Below are 24,882 nucleotides of genomic sequence, written 5' to 3'. Positions count from 1 at the left end.
GGAATAAAAATCCGAAATTAAATCAAAATCTCGGCGAAACCAGCAAGTTGAAAAGTATTTGAGACGTTTAGTCTTCGGTTCTCTTTCTGACATTATAAACCAATAGCCATAATCTATCTACTAACCCTGTATGAGCATCGAAACTGATAACAAAATTAAAGAGGTCTAGAAATTAGATTAATGACGTGACTAAAAAGAAAAGAAGCAAAGTACAAGATGAAAAAAGAAAGAATGGTGTAACATATTTTTTCTTCGCTTGCATCGTGCAAATACACAGTCTTTCCATCTTCTGCTGTCTTCTGAGAAAAGTTGAATATATAAACAAAAACCCTTAAAGGAAAGCGTAGCTTCCAAAACACGAGTTAATAATACAGAAGGAAAAAGAAGTGAATAAAACAAACCATTTTTAAAAAATAAGACAAAACGATAAAAAAGAAAGTAAAGACAATGGGAGAAGTGTTAAGCTTATAAAAAGAAGAAAGAGCAAAGCGATAGAGAATTTTGCGCGGAATTTCTAATAAACTTCTAATAAATGAAACTTCGTTAAAGCAAACGTGAACGGCGAACAGTCTAAATAATTTGTAATTAACAGGTAGTGAAGTAACAAACATTACAAACAAACGGTAATAGAGAGTTTATTATCTAAAATTAAGCTGCAGATGATTTATTTTAGATTTGTCCTTTTTCACTGAAATATGTATAATTATAGGAAGAAGCATGTGTAACAAGGGTAAGGAGGATTTTTTTTCTTCTTAGCACGAGGGGTATATTAAAACAGACACTGGAAAATTGTTTCCGATGCAAAGCACCACGCAATCACGAATCTCGTCTTTGTTATCAGTTTTTATCGTAAGAATCAGTATAATTAAATTGAAATAAGTTTACCCGTCGTAGAATTATGGTTAAGCCTAACTGTTCAGGCTGGAACAAAAGTTAGCAACCCTATAATTACGCCTTATCTTAATTTACGTTTTAAGAATTTGGACTACAGGGAACTTTTACAGTCGTGAGTGATATTAAAATTAATTATGCATAAATTAGCGTAAACAATATAACTTTCAAGTTATGTGTTGTCATGATGCTCATCTACTACCTGTAATTTTTGTTTTATTTGAAGAAATTTTTCTGCGCCCTCTACTGGCACAGCGGCAAATCTGCAAACTTACAACGCTAGAAATCGGGTTCCGATACCCTTTGCGGGCACAGACAGCACAAATAGCAGTTGTGTAGATCTGTGCTTAATAATAAAGAGCAACAACTTACATGCAAATAGGAATTTAAATATGATGTTTTTCGCTGGCCTACAAATATTATTGAGATATACATACAGTATTTCTTGCGCAAACTCTTTGAAAAGTCGTAGTAAGAAAATATTATCGTTACGCTAAAAGTTTCAAAAATAATTTAAGACTTGTCAAGACCACGGTAATCTTAACGGGATATTTTGGTGTTCAGTCTGTTATAAAAAATATTTAAAAGGCTTAGAACACTGAATAGGTTTGTTTGTTTTATTAACCGCAAAGATACACAAGGGGTGTTTGTGTTCTGCCCACTGCGGACGTTGAAACCTAATATTCAACGCTATAAGCACTCAGACTTGCCGCTGTGCTATCGGGGAGGGGGCTGAATAGGTAAGAGCAGTTGATTTCAGAGATCTAGTTAGACTTTTAAAAAGTAATGGAATATTAATGTGATTTTCTAAAGTAAACAAATACAAAAAACCCATGAAAGTTGTTGCTGTTTTTTTAACCAAATAGTCGAACACCCTTATTTAGTAAAAATGTTTTTGATTTTTTAAAAGTTTAATTGTCAGATTTATTTGTTTTTTCGCGAAAAACTACAAGTAGGCTATATGTTCTAGCCGTACCTAATATGGCCCGGCATGGCCAAGCGTGTTAAGGCGTGCGACTCGTAATCTGAGGGTCGCGGGTTCGCATCCCGGTCGCGCCAAACATGCTCGCCCTTTCAGCCGTGGGGGCGTTATAATGTTACGGTCAATCCCACTATTCGTTGGTAAAAGAGTAGCCCAAGAGTTGGCGGTGGGTGGTGATGACTAGCTGCCTTCCCTCTAGTCTTACACTGCTAAATTAGGGACGGCTAGCACAGATAGCCCTCGTGTAGCTTTGTGCGAAATTCCAAACCAAACGCACCTAATTTAGTGATGTAAGGTAGGTAGTCTTCACCACCCACCACCAATATATCAAAGAACTACTGAGCTATTCTTTTACCAATGAATAGCGAGATTGACTGCCACCTTATAATGCCAACTCGGCTGAAAAAGCGAGCAGGTGAAGAGTCGAGCGCCATAACCACCTGGTTATGTTGAGCCTTTTTAAACTTTAATTGTTAGGTTACTTTGTTTAAAGTTAAGTATTAATATACACAATGGGCTATGTGTGCTCTGCCCACCACGGTATCGAAATCCGGTTTTTATCATTGTAAGTCCGTAGACATTCCGCTAATTTTAGGTAGACTTGATTGAAATATTATTTAAAATGTTTCACTTGTCTTATGGTTGAAAGTAGTAAAACGCACGTAACCCACAGTTTTAACGAATACTTGGGAAGTGTAACACTTTAAAATTATATAAACTACTTACAATTTACGTCCTCAGTTGTTGTACCTCGCGGTGCTGTCTACTGTTAAGTTCACTTCTTGTTCTCGCTCTCAGTACGCATAGATAAAACGGCTACTTGACACAAGAAAACTTTCCTTAGCTGAGAGTGGCCCAGTGGTTATTTTGATGAGCTTTTGAGGTTCTTGTTTGTTTTGTTTTTGAATTTCGCTCAAAGATACTCGAGGGCTATCTGCGCTAGCCGTCCCTAATTTAGCAGTGTAAGACTAGAGGGAAGGCAGCTGGTCATCACCACCCATCGCCAACTATTGGACTACTCTTTTACCAACGAATAGTGGGATTGACCATCACATTATAACGCCCCCACGGCAGGAAGGGCGAGCATTATTGGTGCGACTGGGATTCGAACCCGCGACCCTCGGAAAACGAGTCGAACGCCTTAACACGCTGAGGTTCTTGAAAGAAGTAAAAAAATAACCAAATAAAGAACCATAACGCTTCATTCTTTTGGTCTGTGAGTGCGTTATAAAGGTGACAATGAAATCTCACTCTTCGATTAGAGTAACCCAAGAACTGGCGATTGGTGGCATTAATCAGCTGCTTTTCCTTTACAACTTAAAAATAAATCAAGATTAACCTCACGAGTGTTTTTATATACGAATTTCAGAGTGTAATAATGTGTCAAAGGTAATACTGAAATATTTCCCCAATTGATGCACGTTACCTTAGGAAAAGGTGATACAATCCCTTAATTCACGCAGGTTTGTAATTACTAGAAGTAAGCGTACCAACTTAGATAGCTTTCTAATTAACCGTGTCATATTGTTGAGGTCTTTTTATTTGTGGGGACTTGCTGAAGTTCTTGTGTTTGTCAAAAATAAAATTCAATGTATTCGAGTAGTAGTACTTGGTGTACGACGTAGAGATTTGATAGGCGTGATGCTAAACCTTTCGCGATCAGACATTTTTATATCCAAGGAGCCAGGAGCAAATTTTATGTTAACCAGCTTTCGAGATCTGGAATTTTACATTATCAGGAATCAGAGAAAACTGGATGTTAACTAGCTTTCTCAACTTTCTTATTATCTACAATTTTGTCCAGAAAGTTTGTTTTTTGTTTTTGAATTTCGCGCAAAGCTACACGTGAGATATCTGCGCTAGCTGTCCGTAGTTTAGCAGTGTAAGACTAGAGGGAAGGCAGCTAGTCATCACCACCCACCGCCAACTATTGGACTACTCTTTTACCAACGAATAGTGGGATTCACTTACACATTATAACACCCCCACGACTAAAAGTGCGAGCATGTTTGGAGGGACAGAGAGTCGAACCAACAGACAAGTAGGGAGGCCTTGGATGTACCTGATCCTATCAGGTCACTTGACCAAACAACGATCAATGTACTGTTTTTACAGTGTAGGGAAGAGGTCAAGAGTGAACTTCATCTCTCGGGGCCTACGAAAGACCTAAAAATCGGATCAAGAAACAAAACGTTCTTCCAGGGTAACAAAACTAGGTCCAAATGACGGCCGCTTGCGTGCTTCTTTGTAGGTAGAGCAAGATACGGCCGTCATGCAGAGCTCATTATTATAGGTCCCAATGTTTCTGGCATCTGTATTAACAAACATTATTTGCGCGTTCAAAAAGAAAGTAACAGAAGTTATTTTTAGAGGGAGGGGGCATAAACTGGCCATACAATTATGATAACCTCTTCGAGTCTTCCGGTGGGACAGTGAGGAGTCTGTGGACTTACAATGGTGTATTCTAGGGTTCGATTCCTCGCAGTGGTCACAACAGATAGTCCGATGCGACTTTTCTCTGAAACAAATAATCTGTTTGTCTTTTCCCAAAAGTATCCAAGCCAATTAATTGAGAAGACAGCAACTATGAATTATATATGTTAGAGATTACTTAAAATCATAAAGTTCAACTCAGCTAGCTTCATGCTTAAGAAATAAGAAACTCTGAAATAAAAGTTCCTGTCCAATTCGTGGAATTAAATCGAAACAAGAAAGCTCACTGATGCGAGACCTTGCCATTCTAAACTTGGGTGGTGTCTCACAAACCTTGGTCTTTTCAAGGCCAAGAATTGATTTCTCAAAACGTGATTGACAAGACTATGACGTCATAATCTGTTCAGGGTCATGGTCTGAGACTGAAGGGATAGGGGGCGTGGTTGAATGTAGATATGATGCGATCATATCAGTAAAGTGTGTGGTTAACGATTGCCTCGAACAAATGATTAATACGTTTAAAATCGATATTCGTTTCCCACAAACTTATCCAAATCCAAGTGTTTTTTTAAATGTGAAAAAGCTTTGAAACTTACGACAAAATTTTGCTTGTGTTCAGTGATGTTATTTATTTGTGTGTATGTGTTCAAGCTGAGACAAAAAAAAACACTTAAGAAAAAAATTAACAAGTGTGTCGACGACTGAATTTCTAACCACTAAATCAACGGAACAATACACTCTTGAAAGAGGATGCACGCTTCAAAGACGTATGAAAAAACAAAACAGAAATGATTTTTTTTTATATTTTTCTCCAGTAACGATGTGGCAATGTGGGCGGACAGAACAAAATACCTGATGCTCGACTGTACACTAGAAGTATTCATAACCCCTTATTTTCTTCGTTGTGGTTTGCAGGCAACTCCATTTATACTCACTCATTCAGATCTAAGAGTTGTCGCAAGTTAGCTGGAAGTTGTTATTTACTACCTAGATTGTCGCCATTGTGGGTATAAATTTGATAGATCAAGACTTTTTGTTGAAAACTCGTAATTCCCAGAAATTAGAAAGATGAAGAAAATTTGGATGTTTCTGGAAGTTTCTATAGACTTCGCTTACTACATGCTTAAGCTCCTCTCTGCCAGGTGGCTCAACTGTAAGATTGTGGGCTGATAATCCTAAAAATCGGGCTTCAATATTCGCGGTAACTAGAGTGTAACTTTGAGCTTAATAACAAATAACAACAACAATCATACATACCTTGGAAATAGCCTTTTGTTCGAAGGTAACTGACGCTTAAACGTAGAATTGATAATTTGTCCAACTTGGACAACACGCTTTGCTCAAACGGAAGCAGACTCGCCAACATGTCCAGTTCAGCATTAAGTCTTTCTCTATGTCTCTTACTTGGGTTGGACTTTGTCTGGCTTTCTTTGGCTGGCACTCGTACACTAAAATAAAAGAAAAAAAGTACTCTAAGATTTCCACCCATACTTAACCCACCAGAAAGATAAAAAAGACGAACTTCTATATTTAAAGTTTAATACAAGACAAGTCAACTTCTAATCGTTTACGACTGTTTTTATTCCACCGTCCACTGCCAGAAAACATTTCTTCAATATGTTGGTGATCGGCCTCTTCATCTATTGATAACATTTTACATGAGTAATCAACTTGCTCCTGGTTATCACCTTAGCCTGTGATTACAGGGATTGAAATCCCTGATCATTTTGTTGCCATTCCTTTGAAGTCTTAATATTTGCAAGTGCGTATGCCCTCTTCTGATTGATTACACTTTAAGTCTCTACGTCGAAAAATTATCTTATTCCGCGATATTAAAGCGTTTGGAAGAAAGGGGTATCCGTATTGTTGAACTGTGTCTGAAAGAGACGATTCCAAAAAGTTCACAATACGTTCGTTACCCAAGATATTAGCGGTCCATTAAAGTGGAGGTCAGTATCTCCCTTGAAACTTCAAACAAAATAGCTTACATAGATTTGGGGCCACCAAAGCAAAAGGATAACTGTATTCACAAACTCTTCCAATACACGTAACCGAACGCACAATCTGGCACAATATTGGACATCAATAAGATGTGATTTAATAAAGACAAAGCATCCAGCTGGTAGTAAAGATGTCAGGTCTTCTTCAACGTTCAACAGCAAGTAAGATTTCATGATATATCACGTACAAGCGTTTCACACATTGCTCAGTCGGACCTTTATCAGTCATTGTTAGCATGTAAAAAAGGGAAGGGACCAATATTGAAATCAATGTATCATGTGATAGCGTCCTTCAGTAGAAGTGTGCAGAATCAGAGCCATCACTTACAACATCATCGATGGGAGAAGTAGGGGCCGTAAGATAAACTCTCACCCTTGTACCATACATTTCTCTATACACAATCAGTGTCTTAAAATGAAAACAAAATATAAAAAAATAATTATTTAAGTACTGGCGACGTAGTAACAAATGGTTTAGTCATATAAATCATATAAAGTAGTTTAACTGTATATCATTGCTGTAAAGCCTTTACATTATCTTCATTATCACGGTCATCGGTAACAACCACAAACGTCTTCACCCAACTGTAGTAATTTTCAACATTATTGTATTACAATCGCTATAGCCAAGTACAAAAAAACCAATTGAAATTTGCGTTGTTAGACGTAATATAAAATAAAGCAAAATGTCTTTGGAATGTTGAAATATTATATCAGTATCTAAGTGGACTTTTCCACCTTGCACCATTGTTTAGTCAAAGTTCTTATCATTATAATCTTCTTGTCGTATTATAATGTAATATTTTGCCTTGTCTTTGCATCATTTTACACACATCAAGCCTTTCAGCTTCTGTTGTTCACTATAACAATATATTTTTAGAATCTCACTGTTCGCGTGTAAATCCCACAAAACAATAGGTTTCTAAACGTCTATAATAAAAATTGTAATCTACTGTTAGAATGCTTTAAACGGTAAAAGAGAGCTTTCACGTACATAAAGCCTTTCCATATCTAACGAAGTAGCAAGTGACTGTGTCATCTCTCAAAAATTTGACTGCCATCATTTTAACCACAAACACATACAAAATTTCTATCCCCTCTCCTAATAGCACAGTGGTATGTCTACGGATCTATACCGCTAGAAACCGGGTTTCAATACCCGTAGTGAGTAGAGCACAAGTAGCTTTTTGTATAGCTTTGGACTTAATTCCAAACAAAGAGATCCATAAAGTACTATTATTAGAATCCACTAATTGATCCTTGAGATAAAAATTGTTATACCGAGTTTTTAAACTCGTTTGTTAGAGAAATAAGAGCATTCCTCAAATTTCGAACTATTACAAGTGATCCCTTAATCAATAGTGGTTAAACATTGTTTTTTGTACAAACTAACGAAATTTTATCTTTGACAGCATCGTGCACTCCTTCATATAACGACAGGGTTGTTTTTTTTAGCTGCTCTTACGCCATCTTTGCTTAGTAACATTTACTCTGCTCCACAATGCCTCATCGTTAAGTCTAAGAGTTTATGTTGCTAGATATCGGGTCTTGATACCCGCAGTTGGCAGAGTACATCTAACCTATTGTGTAATTTTGTGCCTAACAGCAAGCAAACAAATATTTACTCTAAACTTTTGTTTAACAATGCTCATCTTGAAAGGTGTACCAGTATATGTTTTTCAATCATTCCTCATTCTTCTACTTCCAATAATTTCAATTTCATCGTTCTACATGAAGTTGTATGTGACTCTATAAAGGTGTTCGAAAAGTCAGAAAGCTTGGGAGGTTCCCACGATCAGGGATTCTACAAGATGTGGGTACACTTGCCATCCAGTGGTGGGAACGTTGCAAACAATTTATAAATAACCTCTTTACTTACAGTAACGTCCATCTATCCTTATAGAAAGATAAAGAATCCAATGGGAAAACATGTGTTGTATTCTTTGTATCGACTATAGCAAAGAAAGCAGTTTTATCAGGTGAAAGTATGGTGGTATTTTATTTTTACAGTATTTTAAGTAGAATATGCGTCATTCTTATTTTTCATAAATTTCACATACTTGTAGCAGTTTTACGGTATTATAAGTAGAATACCCGTATTTCTTATTTTTCACAAATGTCATGTCCTTATAACAGTTTTACGGAATGTACGTAGAATACCCGTATTTCTTATTTTTCACAAATGTCATGTCCTTATAACAGTTTTACGGAATGTACGTAGAATACCCGTATTTCTTAATTTACATAAATGCCACATACTTGTACCAGTTTTACGATTTTGTAAGCAGAAGGCCTTATTTTTTATTTTTCACAAATTTCATATGTATGTAACAGTTTCATTAAAACGTTAATAGAATACTCGTATTTTTCATTTTTCACAAATTTTGTGATAACTTAAACAGAATATACCTATTTTACACTTGATATAAAGATTAAGGTATACAGCTAGATGTTCTGCTGTTCTTTAATATCTAAATAATAGTTGAGAAATTTGAGGTCATGTATGGTCAAAAGTCAACGTTCATACGCTTACGTAGATAGCAACTCATGGGGTGAAATTGGCGCTATTATAGTCGTTTTAGACCTAAAATTTTAATAATATTGGGATCACAGAAAGCAGACTAATTTTTAAAATTATCATTTAATTTTTATTCCTAAATTTGGCTAGTATTATATTTTGTATGGCTTTAAAAGTACCAGCAATATTAGTTATCGACAAGTGCATTAAGTATTAAAGTTGGTGACTTATGACCTACCCCTCAGCAAAGAGTCGTGCACAGTGAAGAAGAAAAACCCGTTTCCCTGTAATAACCGAAGCTAGAATTTTCCAAATTATGGGTGGCAAACCCATCTGTAGTCGCAAGAAGACGATTTCAGTTAGGCCTACTTTTAGGTCTAACTCGTTTTGAATTAAAAAGCTTTGAAAATCGCCCTTTGCATGTGATATTTGCTGTGTTGTTTTGGATGCAGTTAAAGCTCCAAATGGGGTCATTGTTCTAGACTAAAAGGCTCTGAAAATCGCCACTTTGTCCTCATTAATTTCTGATATTCATAAAGAGTTCTTTATTCTTCTTTTTGAAACCTACAATAAATCCAATACCTTCGCACAGTCGAAGTAATGTTGCAAAAACTCGTAATTCGCTTATTAGTAGAATCGTTAATCTGTTTATCTGTCCGTGATGTCGAGAAAACCCACTTGTAGAAAAATATATATATATATGTAAAAACGGCTCGTTTGGGTTGAGAAAATTTTTAACGTAGAGGAGCGGACAACGTTTCGACCTTCTTCGGTCATCGTCAGGTTCACCGAATAAGGTCGAAACGTTGTTCGCTCCTCTACGTAAAAAATGTTCTCAATCCAAACGAGCCGTTTTTACGTGTATACTGTTCATCTGTCCGCTTCTTCTACAGATATCTAAGACTGGCAACTTTTTAATCACTAGATGTAGTAAACACGGGTCAATTGAAGTAAAATTTCGCTTTGAAAATCCACTCCTCATGTTTAATATCCCTGTCCTTACAAAGGATGTTATTAAAGGCTTATAGCCAAGACATACTAACCTACCTCTCGAAATCGCAGCCTCGCGAGGCAGAATGTGTTTTTAATTACTGTGTTATTAGAGGTTATTTTATTCTGGACGATCAGAAAGAAATTGTAGTAACTAAAGTATTCATTGGAATCCTGGTTTTCTTGTTTATTTAGGTCTATCGACTGAACGTGAATGTAATTTTACCGTATGCAGTTCATTCTATTTTAAGAATATGTCTCTATATATAACATACAGATCTTGCTGTTTGTTCTTTTGTTTTTCTCCTAACACGCACCTCCATTTCCTTCTCCCTATCCAAATCCAAGTGGTTTTTCATATGTGAAAAAAGCTTTAAAACCAACGACAGAATTTTACTTGTGTTCAGTGTGCAATACACCAAGCGATTTTATACATTCTAAGCGCACTGTTGTTTCCTTAGTGCAAAGCTACGTAACGGACCGTGTGCACTCTGCAACACCTTGGGAATCGGACTGATGATTATAACGTAATAAGTCCGTGCATATCACCGAGGGACAAAAACACTAGAAAGATGGTGTTTTGGTTTATAATCATGACTCCATTAAGCCTGTAATAAAGTATACGCATATTAACTTTATAGGTTTATCAACACGGAGTATGTATAGAAATTCCCCAAACTCCTAATACAACGTTCGGGCAAATAGCACCATAAAAAGAAAAGATTCAGTTCAAACAACACTTTAACATCTTTACTATTGACTGTTAAGGCTGTACACGCATTCAGACTTACAAGGAAAAGAAAATTTACTCAAGCGGTTCATTTTTTTGTTCTTCCTCTTATTCTCTTGCCATTCCTCAACATAAAAGTCTTAGTATATTACACTCAAGCATTTGTAAAATACTATATAAGGTACTGTGAATGATTTATGGATATTGAAAAGTCGATTCGTGTCTTTTTACATTTTACATATGCTAAGGAACATCACAGTTCTAGTATAAATGTTCTCATTACCTCTTAAAGTTAGCTTTCCTATAAATTTCTGGCGTTCCTTTTAAAAAACTTAAGTACAGCATGAAAGGAGGCATACCAGAAATAACAGATGAAGATCAGTTGACTATAACATGTAGATACTTAGTGTAATTCTAGATAGCAGCATAGAGCGAATATAGAAATTTGTAGTTTGAATAAATAATATCTCCAGTGTCTCCAGCCGTGTTTACTTCCTTTTTATTAACGAACACTATTTGTAAGTTTCTAAATTTCAAATTTTTATTTATCTTGTGTAATTGAGTAACGCTCCATGATACAGAGGATATAACACACCGTCGTACGCTGAGTATAACACTCCATCATACAGAGTATAATGCTCTATTATACACTGAATATAACACTACATCATACAGAGTATAATGCTCTATTATACACTGAATATAACACTCCATCATACAGAGTATAATGCTCTATTATACACTGAATATAACACTCCATCATACACTGAATATAATGCTCTATTATACACTGAATATAACACTCCATCATAGAGTATAATGCTCTATTATACTCTGAATATAACATTCCATCATACACTGAGTATAATGCTCTATTATACACTGAATATAATGCTGTATTATACACTGAATATAACACTCCATCATACACTGAGTATAATGCTCTATTATACACTGAATATAACACTCTATCATACACTGAATATAACACTCTATCATACACTGAGTATAATGCTCTATTATACACTGAATATAACACTCCATCATAGAGTATAATGCTCTATTATATACTGAATATAACATTCCATCATACAGAGTATAATGCTCTATTATACACTGAATATAACACTCCATCATACAGAGTATAATGCTCTATTGTACACTGAATATAACACTCTATCATACACTGAGTATAATGCTGTATTATACACTGAATATAACACTCCATCATACAGAGTATAATGCTCTATTATACACTGAATATAACACTACATCATACAGAGTATAATGCTCTATTATACACTGAATATAACACTCTATCATAGAGTATAATGCTCTATTATATACTGAATATAACATTGCATTATACAGATTATAATGCTCTATTATACACTGAATATAACACTACATCATACAGAGTATAATGCTCTACTATACACTGAATATAACATTCCATCATACACTGAGTATAATGCTCTATTATACATTGAATATAACACTCTATCATACACTGAATATAACACTCCATCATACACTGAGTATAATGCTGTATTATACACTGAATATAACACTCTATCATACACTGAGTATAATGCTCTATTATACACTGAATATAACACTCCATCATAGAGTATAATGCTCTATTATATACTGAATATAACATTTTATCATACAGAGTATAATGCTCTATTATACACTGAATATAACACTACATCATACAGAGTATAATGCTCTATTATACACTGAATATAACACTCTATCATACACTGAGTATAATGCTGTATTATACACTGAATATAACACTCCATCATACAGAGTATAATGCTCTACTATACACTGAATATAACACTCCATCATACACTGAGTATAATGCTCTATTATACACTGAATATAACACTCTATAATACACTGAATATAACACTCTATCATACACTGAGTATAATGCTCTATTATACACTGAATATAACACTCTATCATACACTGAATATAACACTCTATCATACACTGAATATAATGCTCTATTATACACTGAATATAACACTCTATCATACACTGAGTATAATGCTCTATTATACACTGAATATAACACTCTATTATACACTGAATATAACACTCTATCATACACTGAGTATAATGCTGTATTATACACTGAATATAACACTCCATCATACACTGAATATAACACTCTATCATACACTGAGTATAATGCTGTATTATACACTGAATATAACACTCCATCATACACTGAGTATAATGCTCTATTATACACTGAATATAACATTCCATCATACAGAGTATAATGCTCTATTATACACTGAATATAACACTCTATCATACACTGAGTATAATGCTCTATTATACACTGAATATAACACTCCATCATAGAGTATAATGCTCTATTATATACTGAATATAACATTCCATCATACAGAGTATAATGCTCTATTATACACTGAATATAACACTCCATCATACAGAGTATAATGCTCTATTATACACTGAATATAACACTCTATCATACACTGAGTATAATGCTGTATTATACACTGAATATAACACTCCATCATACAGAGTATAATGCTCTATTATACACTGAATATAACACTCTATCATACACTGAGTATAATGCTCTATTATACACTGAATATAACACTCCATCATACAGAGTATAATGCTCTATTATGCACTGAATATAACACTCTATCATACACTGAGTATAATGCTGTATTATACACTGAATATAACACTCCATCATACAGAGTATAATGCTCTATTATACACTGAATATAACACTACATCATACAGAGTATAATGCTCTATTATACACTGAATATAACACTCTATCATAGAGTATAATGCTCTATTATATACTGAATATAACATTGCATTATACAGATTATAATGCTCTATTATACACTGAATATAACACTCCATCATAGAGTATAATGCTCTATTATATACTGAATATAACATTCCATCATACAGAGTATAATGCTCTATTATACACTGAATATAACACTACATCATACAGAGTATAATGCTCTACTATACACTGAATATAACACTCCATCATACACTGAGTATAATGCTCTATTATACACTGAATATAACACTCCATCATAGAGTATAATGCTCTATTATACACTGAATATAACACTCCATCATACAGAGTATAATGCTCTATTATACACTGAATATAACACTCTATCATACACTGAGTATAATGCTGTATTATACACTGAATATAACACTCTATCATACACTGAGTATAATGCTGTATTATACACTGAATATAACACTCCATCATACAGAGTATAATGCTCTATTATACACTGAATATAACACTACATCATACAGAGTATAATGCTCTATTATACACTGAATATAACACTCTATCATAGAGTATAATGCTCTATTATATACTGAATATAACATTGCATTATACAGATTATAATGCTCTATTATACACTGAATATAACACTCCATCATAGAGTATAATGCTCTATTATATACTGAATATAACATTCCATCATACAGAGTATAATGCTTTATTATACACTGAATATAACACTACATCATACAGAGTATAATGCTCTATTATACACTGAATATAACACTCCATCATACACCGAAAGTGTTAGTACAATTTCTGTGACAGACAAATAATGTATCAATTTTACTTGAAGTCTTTATTTTGCAGATTAGGCTTAACAAAAACAATGTATGTGTAAATAATTATATACATACAATCAAAACAGCTAGCGATGGTCTTTACTTTTCTTGGATCAGTACGTTTGAAATAAATAACAGTAGCATAGTTCGCATATTCCAGTCCAAATACGAAACTCCATGAAAGTGCAGTATATATCACGTCATCTAATAAAAATATGCAACTAACTCCAGGATAGTGCAGCACATGTCACGTAATCTAATGAGACTACACAACTAATTCCAATAAGTAACAGCACCATATACCACATATTCTAATGCTAACACGCAACTCGCTCCGACAGCAAAAATATAATTTCACCTGTAAGAGTCTGAGTTTGTTTTCTGTTTCGTTTTATGTGTTTAGTGTTTTACCAAAAGTTGAACTTCTTCGCAAAAAAGAAAAACGAGAAACAACCAATATAATTGCGTTGAATAACGATGCAAACAGTTTTTCCTGTCTTTAAATTAAAGGAGTTTCTTCGACGTCACGTGATTTGGTCACTCAGATTCCAAATTTCTTTCTTACTTCTTGTTTTGTTTGTGATATTCTTTTGAAAGTTCAACTTCTTCACAAAAGCTCTTCCCCCTCGCAAAAAAACAACAACAAATCATAAACAAACAAACAAAAGACAGCAGCAAACAAACAAAGGTAGCTTCTCTTACATGATAATAGAAACAGGTTTTTGTTTTCTAAACTAAAGATAATTCTGTTTCCTTTTTTGATAACCATGCTCTTGGAAGTACGATAGGCTTGTGGCAAAATATAAATAAAAAAATTGAACTTAGTTTATGTACCGTAATTTTGAATTAACAGGTAAACAAACGTATACACTGTACTAGTGACGTTAACTTTTGTCTGTGGAACCTAACAAACTAGCATATCTACAAACGTAACAGGTATGCTTTAAGAGAGGTTTGATGTCTGAGTAGTGTATGTCAAAATTTGACAGACATACTTTTGGAAAGGTTTGATGTTTGTCTTTGTTCAAGCAATAGATAAAAATACAAAGATTTGATAGCTGACATTATTTAAACAAAGACAGATACGAAGATCTGGCCGTTGATATTGTTTTTCATTAGCTCGAGCCTAATACATTGAAACATTTATATAACAAGAGAAAACATTATACTCTACGTACGGCAACAAAATGGAAATATATAACGTAGCAAAATCAAGTTCAAATTTACAGAGTAGTCAAAAGTTCGAACCTGTTATGAACTGTAAATTAATTAGAAACCCATGGTGTCTAAACATATACAGAAACATTGTACATTAGACTGTGTGTCTGTGATGAAAAGGGGGCGGGACTTGAGACGTTTCGATGACAAAGGGTGGGAAGATGTTTGCGTGCAAGAGCTGACACTAAAAATAATGAAAGTTATCCAATAATCGATAGAACAAAATTTAATGTATTCCTGAGAGATATACGGGGATAAATCAATAGTCGCTATATCATAGACTGCTGCTTAAGCAATCGCTAGGTTTGTGAAACGTTAAAGTGAAAAAAGAAGGAAGCTGTATCCAGAACTCACTTCAGGTATAACGTATTGATCTGTTCAGACAAAAGTAACGTCGGAAATAAGCCTTCGGTGAACGCACTTCTTTCCGTTCGGAGAATGTTTCTCTCGGGTCAGCTCTTTCTCTTCAGAAACGACTGGTAATATATATATATATATATAAACGTATAAAAGGCATTTAGGCCCATCTACACGCCAGGCTGCTTTTGACTAATGTCGTCATTTTAAACTCCACGAGGAAAGCACCAATTATAATTCTTATCTACTTCGTTTTCCAGTAGTACAGTACTGATAAGTCTATAGGCAATCGGAACTGGTTTATATGAGTTATTTCTTGTTCCTTATAGCTTAATTTTCTTTTCAGTGCTCCTCTTTCTAAGATGACATCCTCGACTGTTAACATAGCAGGATTTATTTCAATATCTGTGTATATTGGAAGAGATGAATATATATATATATATATACGTGTGTGTTCTATGATGTAATTTAACATATCCGAATTTTGTGAGGCTGGAGTACGCATTACATGAGCAAGAGTGTTGATTTGATGCACGTGAATGTTCTTTTCGCGTGCTTACTCTATCCCCAATTTCATTCCAGTTTAAGAGAAGTTGGTCGAATCAGTGGGCTCAGCACTCAATTTGTTCACATTCAACGAAAGTCTCAATCTTGCGATTGTGTAGCCAAAGTTGTGGCATTTCACTTAAGCCGGTTGATAGATTAATATACAATTTACAGACACTACAGTAAACATAAATTTTCTTCTCAAAAGATAAAATAATCCAAACATTAAAATATTATATTTCTCAAACTCGGAAACAAAGCCTACCGCTATATATATATGTGTGTGTGTGTGTGTGTGTGTGTGTAAAAGTATACTATCGAAATTTAAGTATTTTCTTCTAATTTCAAAACTCGCAAAGTCTGAAATATACACTCTTAACTTTTTTTATATATATATATTTGCCTCCTAGTGGCACAGTGGCATGTCTGCGGACTCACACCGCGAAAAATGGGGTTTCGATACACATGGTGGGTAGAGCACATACAGCCCAATACAGCACAACATACATGTGTAGCCTTGTATTTGTTTAATTTCAAACAAACAAAAATATTTTTAATTTATTAGCTATAAAACCACATAGTTTAAGAAATATAAATCTTAAAGCTTAACCCAAATAATTAAAGGATGGTCCCTACTTACCTAGGGATAATAAAGTGATAAAACGGTGTTGTTTATACATCTGATTTTTTTTAAAGTTTACTCAATAATTATTCAATTTAAAATACCTTCCTGGTACTCTCACTGATTTTCAATGTCCGTAGTGGACAGAGCACAGATGACCAGTCCATTGTTTAGCTTTGCGTAAAATAATAAATAAGAGATATTATCAGTTTCAGGTTTTAAAATTCTGTCACACTTTGAAAAGTATTGCGGTATAAGCCTTAAAACAGCGCTTCCCAAGCTTTTGTTATTCACGTACTGAATATGATTTCTTGCTCACCCCTCTCTCTCTTTTCTTTTTAATCAGTGAAAGAGTGAGTTAAATGACAATTCGCATCAAAGTGCTGTATGTGTTGAAGTAATTACTTATTATTTTCATTAATGAAAAATACACCAAAACGCTTAATTTTGCATTATTTCACTATCGTCTTAACCCCAATCGCTCGAGACCTCAAGAGATTATTTGCAATTCCTGAGGGGGGCACCCGACACTCTGGAAAACACTGTCTTAAAGTATATTAATTACAGGAGAAATTAAACTTTTCACTCTAAGAAGAGTAAATGTATAGATGCAGCATTATGCTTTGTTTGGATAGAATGGCAGATAAAAGAAGCATACAAAATAATTTCTTTCGGAAAAGTTAAAATTAGATCGTATATAACAAAAAATGTTAAGTAAAATTAGCAATCACGCCAATAAGTTCAAAAAAGGAAAAGAAAGGACTCTTTGTCAAACAGCGGTTATTTTTGAGAAAGTTTTTATTTTTACTAGTTTCGCAGCTGACTTGTTTCTTGTAATGCAATAACGTTCACTAGATATAACGATCTTCATCTAAAATGATTATACATCCAAGAATAAAATGTATACAACGTGTAATGCACAAAGCCATAGCTAATCTGTATCATATAATGCAACAGAAAGTTTAATGGCATAGCATGAACTCTTCTACTGTGTCAAAGCTTACGTTTCTAACCCATTACATGAATTTATTTGACGTTTTAAGATACATATACCTTTAAATCCTAATTGCCCAAGACGTCTAATTTCTTAGACGCGCGTCGAAAGTCGGTGATGGGCTTATAAATGTAAGGAAGGCTAAGCCTAGCTAGCAACTATAAACCTTGAAAGACAACGCACGTAACAAGATCTCGTTGACGTCTGCGCGTGACTGTAGCATAAATTATTCTACTTTTCGTATTTCCTAAAACGGACTCAGAAAAAATAATTAATAACTTACTAAATCATACTTTAATTAATATCGTGTTTTCAGTTTTAAAGTTCATCTTTGTTAATTTACAAAGTATATTTATATCGTATATCTTATTTTTATATCTCCCGTACCAATTCGGACCTCAATAGTAAAATAAAGAAAAGCCACTAGAATCAAACAACTTATTTTACTTTGCCAACCATTCGCCACATTAAAAGAAAAAATGCAACAATGGCCTTCTTTATAAGAGATTGAAGAAGGATTTCGTAGAGATAAAAGGTGCCATAGAGATACTTTATCAGAGAAAGGAAGGACGTTCTAGAGAGAGGGTCTTTTTTATAAGAGAAGGGAAAGATGTAGTAAAGGGTCTTTATAAGACAAGGGAAGGGTGTGTTGAGGGTCTTTATAAGAGAAAGGAAGGCTGTGGTAAAGGCTTCTTATAAGACAGGGGAAGAATGAGTTAGAGGGTCTTTATAAGACAAGGGAAGGGTGTGTTGAGGGTCTTTATAAGAGAAAGGAAGGCTGTGGTAAAGGCTTCTTATAAGACAGGGGAAGAATGAGTTAGAGGGTCTTTATAAGAGAAAAGAAGGATGTGCTAGAGGGTCTTTATAAGAGAAAGGAAGGATGTGGTAGAGGGTCTTTATAAGAGAAATGAAAAATGTGCTAGAGGGTCTTTATAAGAGAAAGGAAGGATGTGGTAGAGGGTCTTTATAAGAGAAAGAAGGATGTGGTAGAGCAGTGTTCCCAACCTTTTTTATGCCCCGCACCCCTAAAAAATTTTAATATGTTCTCACATTTCTCACAGTAATTATTTATTTAAGAATAAAGGTAAAGGTGGCCAAAACAAATGTTATCTCGCACCCCTTGGGGTTAAACGTAACAAACTCAGGATCAAACATATGCCCACAAAACGTAGCCTAAGTTCAGATGAGAAACATCTGCTCACACATCATGTAAAAATTAGCTTGAATTTCCAACGGTTATACCATAAAAAAAAATGTGTAGTTTTCGCTTTAAACCGTTTCGTATTTTATAATAACAAGAATCCCTATCGTTTTATGATGAATAAGACGCCATCTTTAGGCTTAATGTAGTAAGATGGGTGGGGCACTGTGCAGTTATCGTAGATTATTGATTGCTGGAACTACGAGTTGTAGTGTTTAAAACAGATTCGATTATAGTATTTTCTCTCTATATCCTCCTAGTAATATGTTTACGCAGAAAAACCTGTCTGTCTATGCATCTATGGTTTTGTTGTTGTTGTTTTGGCTCTATCTGTCTACCTATCTTAATAAAGTATAGTGATTAAGACGTATTACTAAATTAAATATACTGCTAAGTATCAAATATGGAAATTTTGAAATACAATTGGCTGTTTAATTTAAAATGGGCCGTTGCGTATTAATCTATTCAACAAAAACTTTGAAAGAAATTGGCTTTCTGTCTCGTTATGATGTAGGACAATATTTCATTTTCCCCCATTTTTCTGTCTATCTCATTCACAAAATCGATGCTCTTTTTTTCTCTCTTCCAATAAATTATGCGATAAAGCTTAACAATTCCCATTCTTTGTGATAATTGGTTAATCATTGAAAACTGTCTAACGCATGCGTCATCCGAATTCCATTAATGTCAAAGTGTAACCTCACCAGTCTTCCCATCAGTGTTTCCATAGAAACCTCCCGATGGTGCTAAGTTAGTAAGAAAACTAATTTTAAAAAGAACATGACAGTGAACTGGTTAATATAATGTCGTCTGTCCATAATCTGTCAAACAGAGAACCAACCTAGTTTGCGCGTTATGGATCAATCATGCAACTTCATTGTTATATTTAAAAATGATTCTGTCCGAAAGTATAAAAAATAAACTCCTACGTGTGAGAATCGTGATTTTCATAATATGAGTATAGGGTTCTTTAGACTAGCTCGTGACACGTGAAAACGACTACGACATACCAAAGACATTTAGAATATTTCAGTGTCAACTGTTGTGTTGTAAACAAGGAAGTTTACGTACAGATGATAGGTGGATAAATAGACAGATCCATAAGTGGATGGATGGACGCCAGATTGTTAGATATATAGGTTTTATATTAGATTGTTAAACATGATGGTGTATTTTTGTGACTTGTAATAAATAAATAATTTGTAGATTACTAACGTTTGGCAGTCGTATTTTTCTTTTTCGTTATTTTATGGTATCCTGTTGTGCAGTTAGCAACGTTCTGACTTTGTGAAGACCACCTGCATGCGCACTGACGTTTTTGAAGTGCGTGCCACGTGTACAAAGTAGAAATTGAAAATTAAAGAGCGATTAAAGGGCTTATCTTATCTAGGTACTCAAGTATGATCTTTGTAGTTTATTTTGTTCCACTTTAGGACATAACAAGGCCTCTCAAAAAATAGTGCGTTTACATTTTTGGGACTTCCGCTAAAAAATAAATTAACCATTGCGAAACAAAGAAAGACAATGGAAACGTATCTCTTTCCACCCTAGCTGTCTAATGTAAATAGTCAAATCATCCCGTGTGCAAGCACTCATAACAATTTCCAATTACCCAATCTAGGACAAAGGAGGTTATATCCGGCCCCTCGGGAGTCATCAGTGTCAACAAACAACTTATTAGCGTTCGTAAGTAGTGCTCAATTGCTTCGTCCAACGGTAGCATTAGTTTAAATAGGATTTTGTTTTGTGTATGATCTGAATTAATAATCAGATGACCCAATAATGTCGTGTCATTACAAAAAAGAAGGGGCCGAATGATATTTTACCCACTAGAGGGCAGGAGCAGCCCAATGTAACAAACGATAAGAACATATGCTGACTTACAACCATGCACCATTGAAAACGAAAATACTTATTGTATAGTCAGCCACTGACACCACTATATGTTTCATTAAGAAAGAAAGAAAAAATACACGAAAAATGTCATTACCTATTAATTAGCTATTTTAATACCTATAACAGTAAAATCTACATCAAGTAGATATAGATTACAATAATACCTCGGAAAAGAAGTTTTTATAATAGCATATTATTATATGTCAATATTTGTTGTAGCATGTTGTTCTATAATAATATTGTAGTTGTATATTATTTTATAAGTGTTTGTTGTGGTGTGTTATTATATAATGATTTTTGTTATATATTATTCTATGATAATGTTTGTTGTAGCATCTTATTATACAATAATGCCTGTTTTATGTTACTGTATATCAAGGTTTGTTGAAGTACGTTATTCTATAACAACGTTAATTGTTGTATGTTATTCAATAACATCGTTTGCTGTGGTATGTTAATCTATATCAATGTTTGTTGTAGTATATTCATCTATAACAATGTTTGTTGTAGTATATTCATCTATAACAATGTTTGTTATGGTATGTTACTCTATAACGATATTTGTTGTAGTATATTAATCTATAACAATGTTTGTTGTAGTATGTTACTCTATATCGATATTTGTTGTGGTATGTTACTCTATATCGATATTTGTTGTGGTATGTTACTCTATATCGATATTTGTTGTGGTATGTTACTCTATATCGATGTTTGTTGTAGTATGTTACTCTATATCGATATTTGTTGTGGTATGTTACTCTATATCGATGTTTGTTGTGGTATGTTACTCTATATCGATGTTTGTTGTAGTATATTAATCTATAACAATGTTTGTTGTAGTATGTTACTCTATAACAATGTTTGTTGTAGTATGTTACTCTATATCGATGTTTGTTGTAGTATATTAATCTATAACAATGTTTGTTGTTGTATGTTACTCTACATCGATGTTTGTTGTTTTATGTTATTCTATAACAGTGGTTGTTGTTGTATATCAAACACATCTAAAATTACAAAGTTGAGTGGAATATGTGGGTTAGTGTATTGAGGGAACGCAGGTTGGTATTGAGGCGGAACTCTTGAATTCGGAGCTGGCAAGCCAGTTTCCCATCCATGCTATATCACAAAATATTCTCACATTATATTATTGAAATGATGACAACTAATTTTGTTTAATACTACAGTTATTTGTTAAAATGTTACAACTGGCACAAACACAATGTTGGCATAGCTCATGTACACCAGTGAAAAGTTGAGGTGTTAGAAGTGATATAACCACAATATTGATATACCTTAGGTGCACCAGTAAACAGTTGAGATGTTACAATTGACAAAACCACAAAGTTGATAAACTTTGAATGCTACAGTTGAGCGGTATAATGTTTTGCGTAAATAAAGTCTACGTCATCGCTTGTAAAGCACATCCACCCAAAATATTGAAGAAAAGAAATCATTGAATTATCGTTGACTTTTGTGAGCCATATAATATCTCAGTTGTCTGTTCCCTAACCATTGAATTTTGTTGTGGTAAATTACTTTACTACTTTAGCTAACTGAGCTAGTAATAAAGTGTTCGTGGGACACAACAAAATATTCGTAATTCAAGACTATACATCGGACATTAGTTGGACACCATTGTTATGATGATGCATTTTGTGCAGATCCCAAAAGTGCGCATAGATGGCATTTGTACCATACCGAACTTCAGTTGAGGATTTAATTGTGTAGTAGTAAAACTGTAATATTTCATCTAATTACAGTAATGCCAGAACAAAATTATGTAAAATATCCGACAGTTACGTTGCTTCTAAAGTTAAAAATGCTGTAATTCACTTAGTTACAAAATTCTCTTGGACTTATAGAAAATTCGGTCATTACATTTCTGTTTAAATATGAGACTATAGAAATTTTGACAGTTATAATATTTTCTGAAATGAGGACCAAAAATAAAAAAACCGTTACTGTTTAAATATAAAATTAAATCAACAATATAAAAATTATCTGAAATGAAATCTGCAGAAGCTTAAATATAAATGTAAGAATAGCAGAACCTCCACAGTATTGTATGAACTGAAAACTAAAGATAATCTCACAGTTATGCCCCAAATAAAAAAAAATTATAGGTCTTTCTAAAAATGCAAATAAAATGTTTTACAGTCACATTTCTACCGAAATAAAAAACCACAGCAATTCCAATAGTTAAGTTTTCAACAATAAATTATTAATTTATATTGTGCAAGGAAGAATAAAAAATCCAACAATTTCCGTATTTATATAAATAAAATGTATAAAAGTTATAACGTTGTCTCAATACACAAGGTTACAAGTAAACTTGCGTATTAAATTATTGGTATTTAGGTTTGAGGGTTAAAAGTTCTGTGTTAAAACTTTTTCGAATTGTCACTCATCGAAAACAATACCGAAATCTTACAATTAATCACGTAGTTATGAAACCAAATCTACAATCGTTACAATAAATAGATATCATATTTCTATTTTTAGTTACGATTTAAAATAAAAACGTCGATAAAAAAGATATTTAGTTATTCTGCTCAACATTAAGACTAGCCTGCCCTACAATATTGGTGAGTAAAAGTTTTGTCGATTGTTAAGTCTAACGTGTCCTAAGATTTTGAACGGTAAAAATTTCTACTAGTTTCAACATAATTTTTCTTATATATATATACAAACAAGACGTGATTTCTTGAAGTATTTTCCTTTTTTTATTCTCATTGTTTTTTATCAACGTATTGTTATTCCTTCCTGATGTATTTTTGTTAGAGTTGTAGACTTAAAAAATTGAGAAAAAGTAAAAATGGCAGAGAATTTACCGTTGGAAGTGTTTTATAATTTTTATGTATAAAATATACATCACGACTGTTACATAACGTATCCAACTGCTAAATGGAAGAAACCATTAGGACATTTTTATTATCTGTTTCTTGTTACTTTCAAATAATTTAATGGACTATTACGCTTGAACTGTGGTACAAAAAAGAGCTTTTACCCATTCCGGGATGCATTAGACATCTCGCAACAACAACAAAAAAAGACACATACAGATGATTGAAACAATAATATCCTTCCACAGAAATCAAGCGCTCGAAAACCTGCCCGGTCTAAATGATTATATAGATTTAAATCACGGCAGTAGCCGAACTTCGCGACAAATACGCCCTCTTTTAAACAACGAGTTCGAGTACACGGTTATCAGCGATGACCCGTAAGTTATCTCCCTCTATCCAAACCTTCCTTAGTTTTACCTTATTGCTCTCATTCTATAACCGTCCTGTACCAGGTTCCGAATGCTGGGTCTGTGGACGTTTTATGATGTTCTTTTGCTCTACAGTTTTAATGATAAGCGAGTTTTTTAAAGAGACTCAATCAAAGCTCGACTAATGGACTAAGCCTTTACTAAGTAATAGACTTCCTGACTGTCTCTCTTCCTCTGTGTTTGTGGTGAGATAAGAGTGAAAGCAATCATGTACACATTTTCCACTTGGGAGGGCCAGTTGCAAAGAAATATTGTTCATTTCTTTAGACTCAGCTTCAAGATGAAGATTTTTTTTATAGGCATTAAATACTCCTAATGTTCCCACTAATGGTATTTTTACCTCGTGCTACTCCAAATTCACTGATCGGAGTAATTTTATAATAATGTTTACGTAAATTTAGATATTTGGTACGTGCTTTAAATAAACCACAAGACGTTATTGTTTGTTAATTTGGAAAATTCGCGAAAAGCTACAAAAGGTTGTTTTGGCACTAGCTGTTCCAGGTTTGAACTGACAGACAGCTAGTTAACACGCATCAACGTCAGCTCGTGAGCTAC

General features: G+C 33.9%; 1 protein-coding gene across 2 annotated transcripts in view; it reads right to left on the bottom strand.

Annotated features, from left to right (window-relative positions):
• LOC143258390 (uncharacterized) overlaps positions 1-24,882 on the bottom strand; it is a 139,667-nt gene that overhangs the window by 98,042 nt on the left and 16,743 nt on the right. For both annotated transcript variants that reach the window (XM_076517262.1, XM_076517261.1), the window contains exon 2: positions 5,564-5,754. In XM_076517262.1, the coding sequence (XP_076373377.1) occupies positions 5,564-5,754 (191 nt within the window). The remainder of the gene's footprint in view (positions 1-5,563; positions 5,755-24,882) is intronic.

This window comes from Tachypleus tridentatus, chromosome 8, assembly GCF_004210375.1.
Source record: "Tachypleus tridentatus isolate NWPU-2018 chromosome 8, ASM421037v1, whole genome shotgun sequence".
Taxonomy (NCBI): Eukaryota; Metazoa; Arthropoda; class Merostomata; order Xiphosura; family Limulidae; genus Tachypleus; species Tachypleus tridentatus.
Note: the sequence above shows the minus strand (reverse complement) of the source record. Positions and strands in the feature narration are given on the sequence as shown.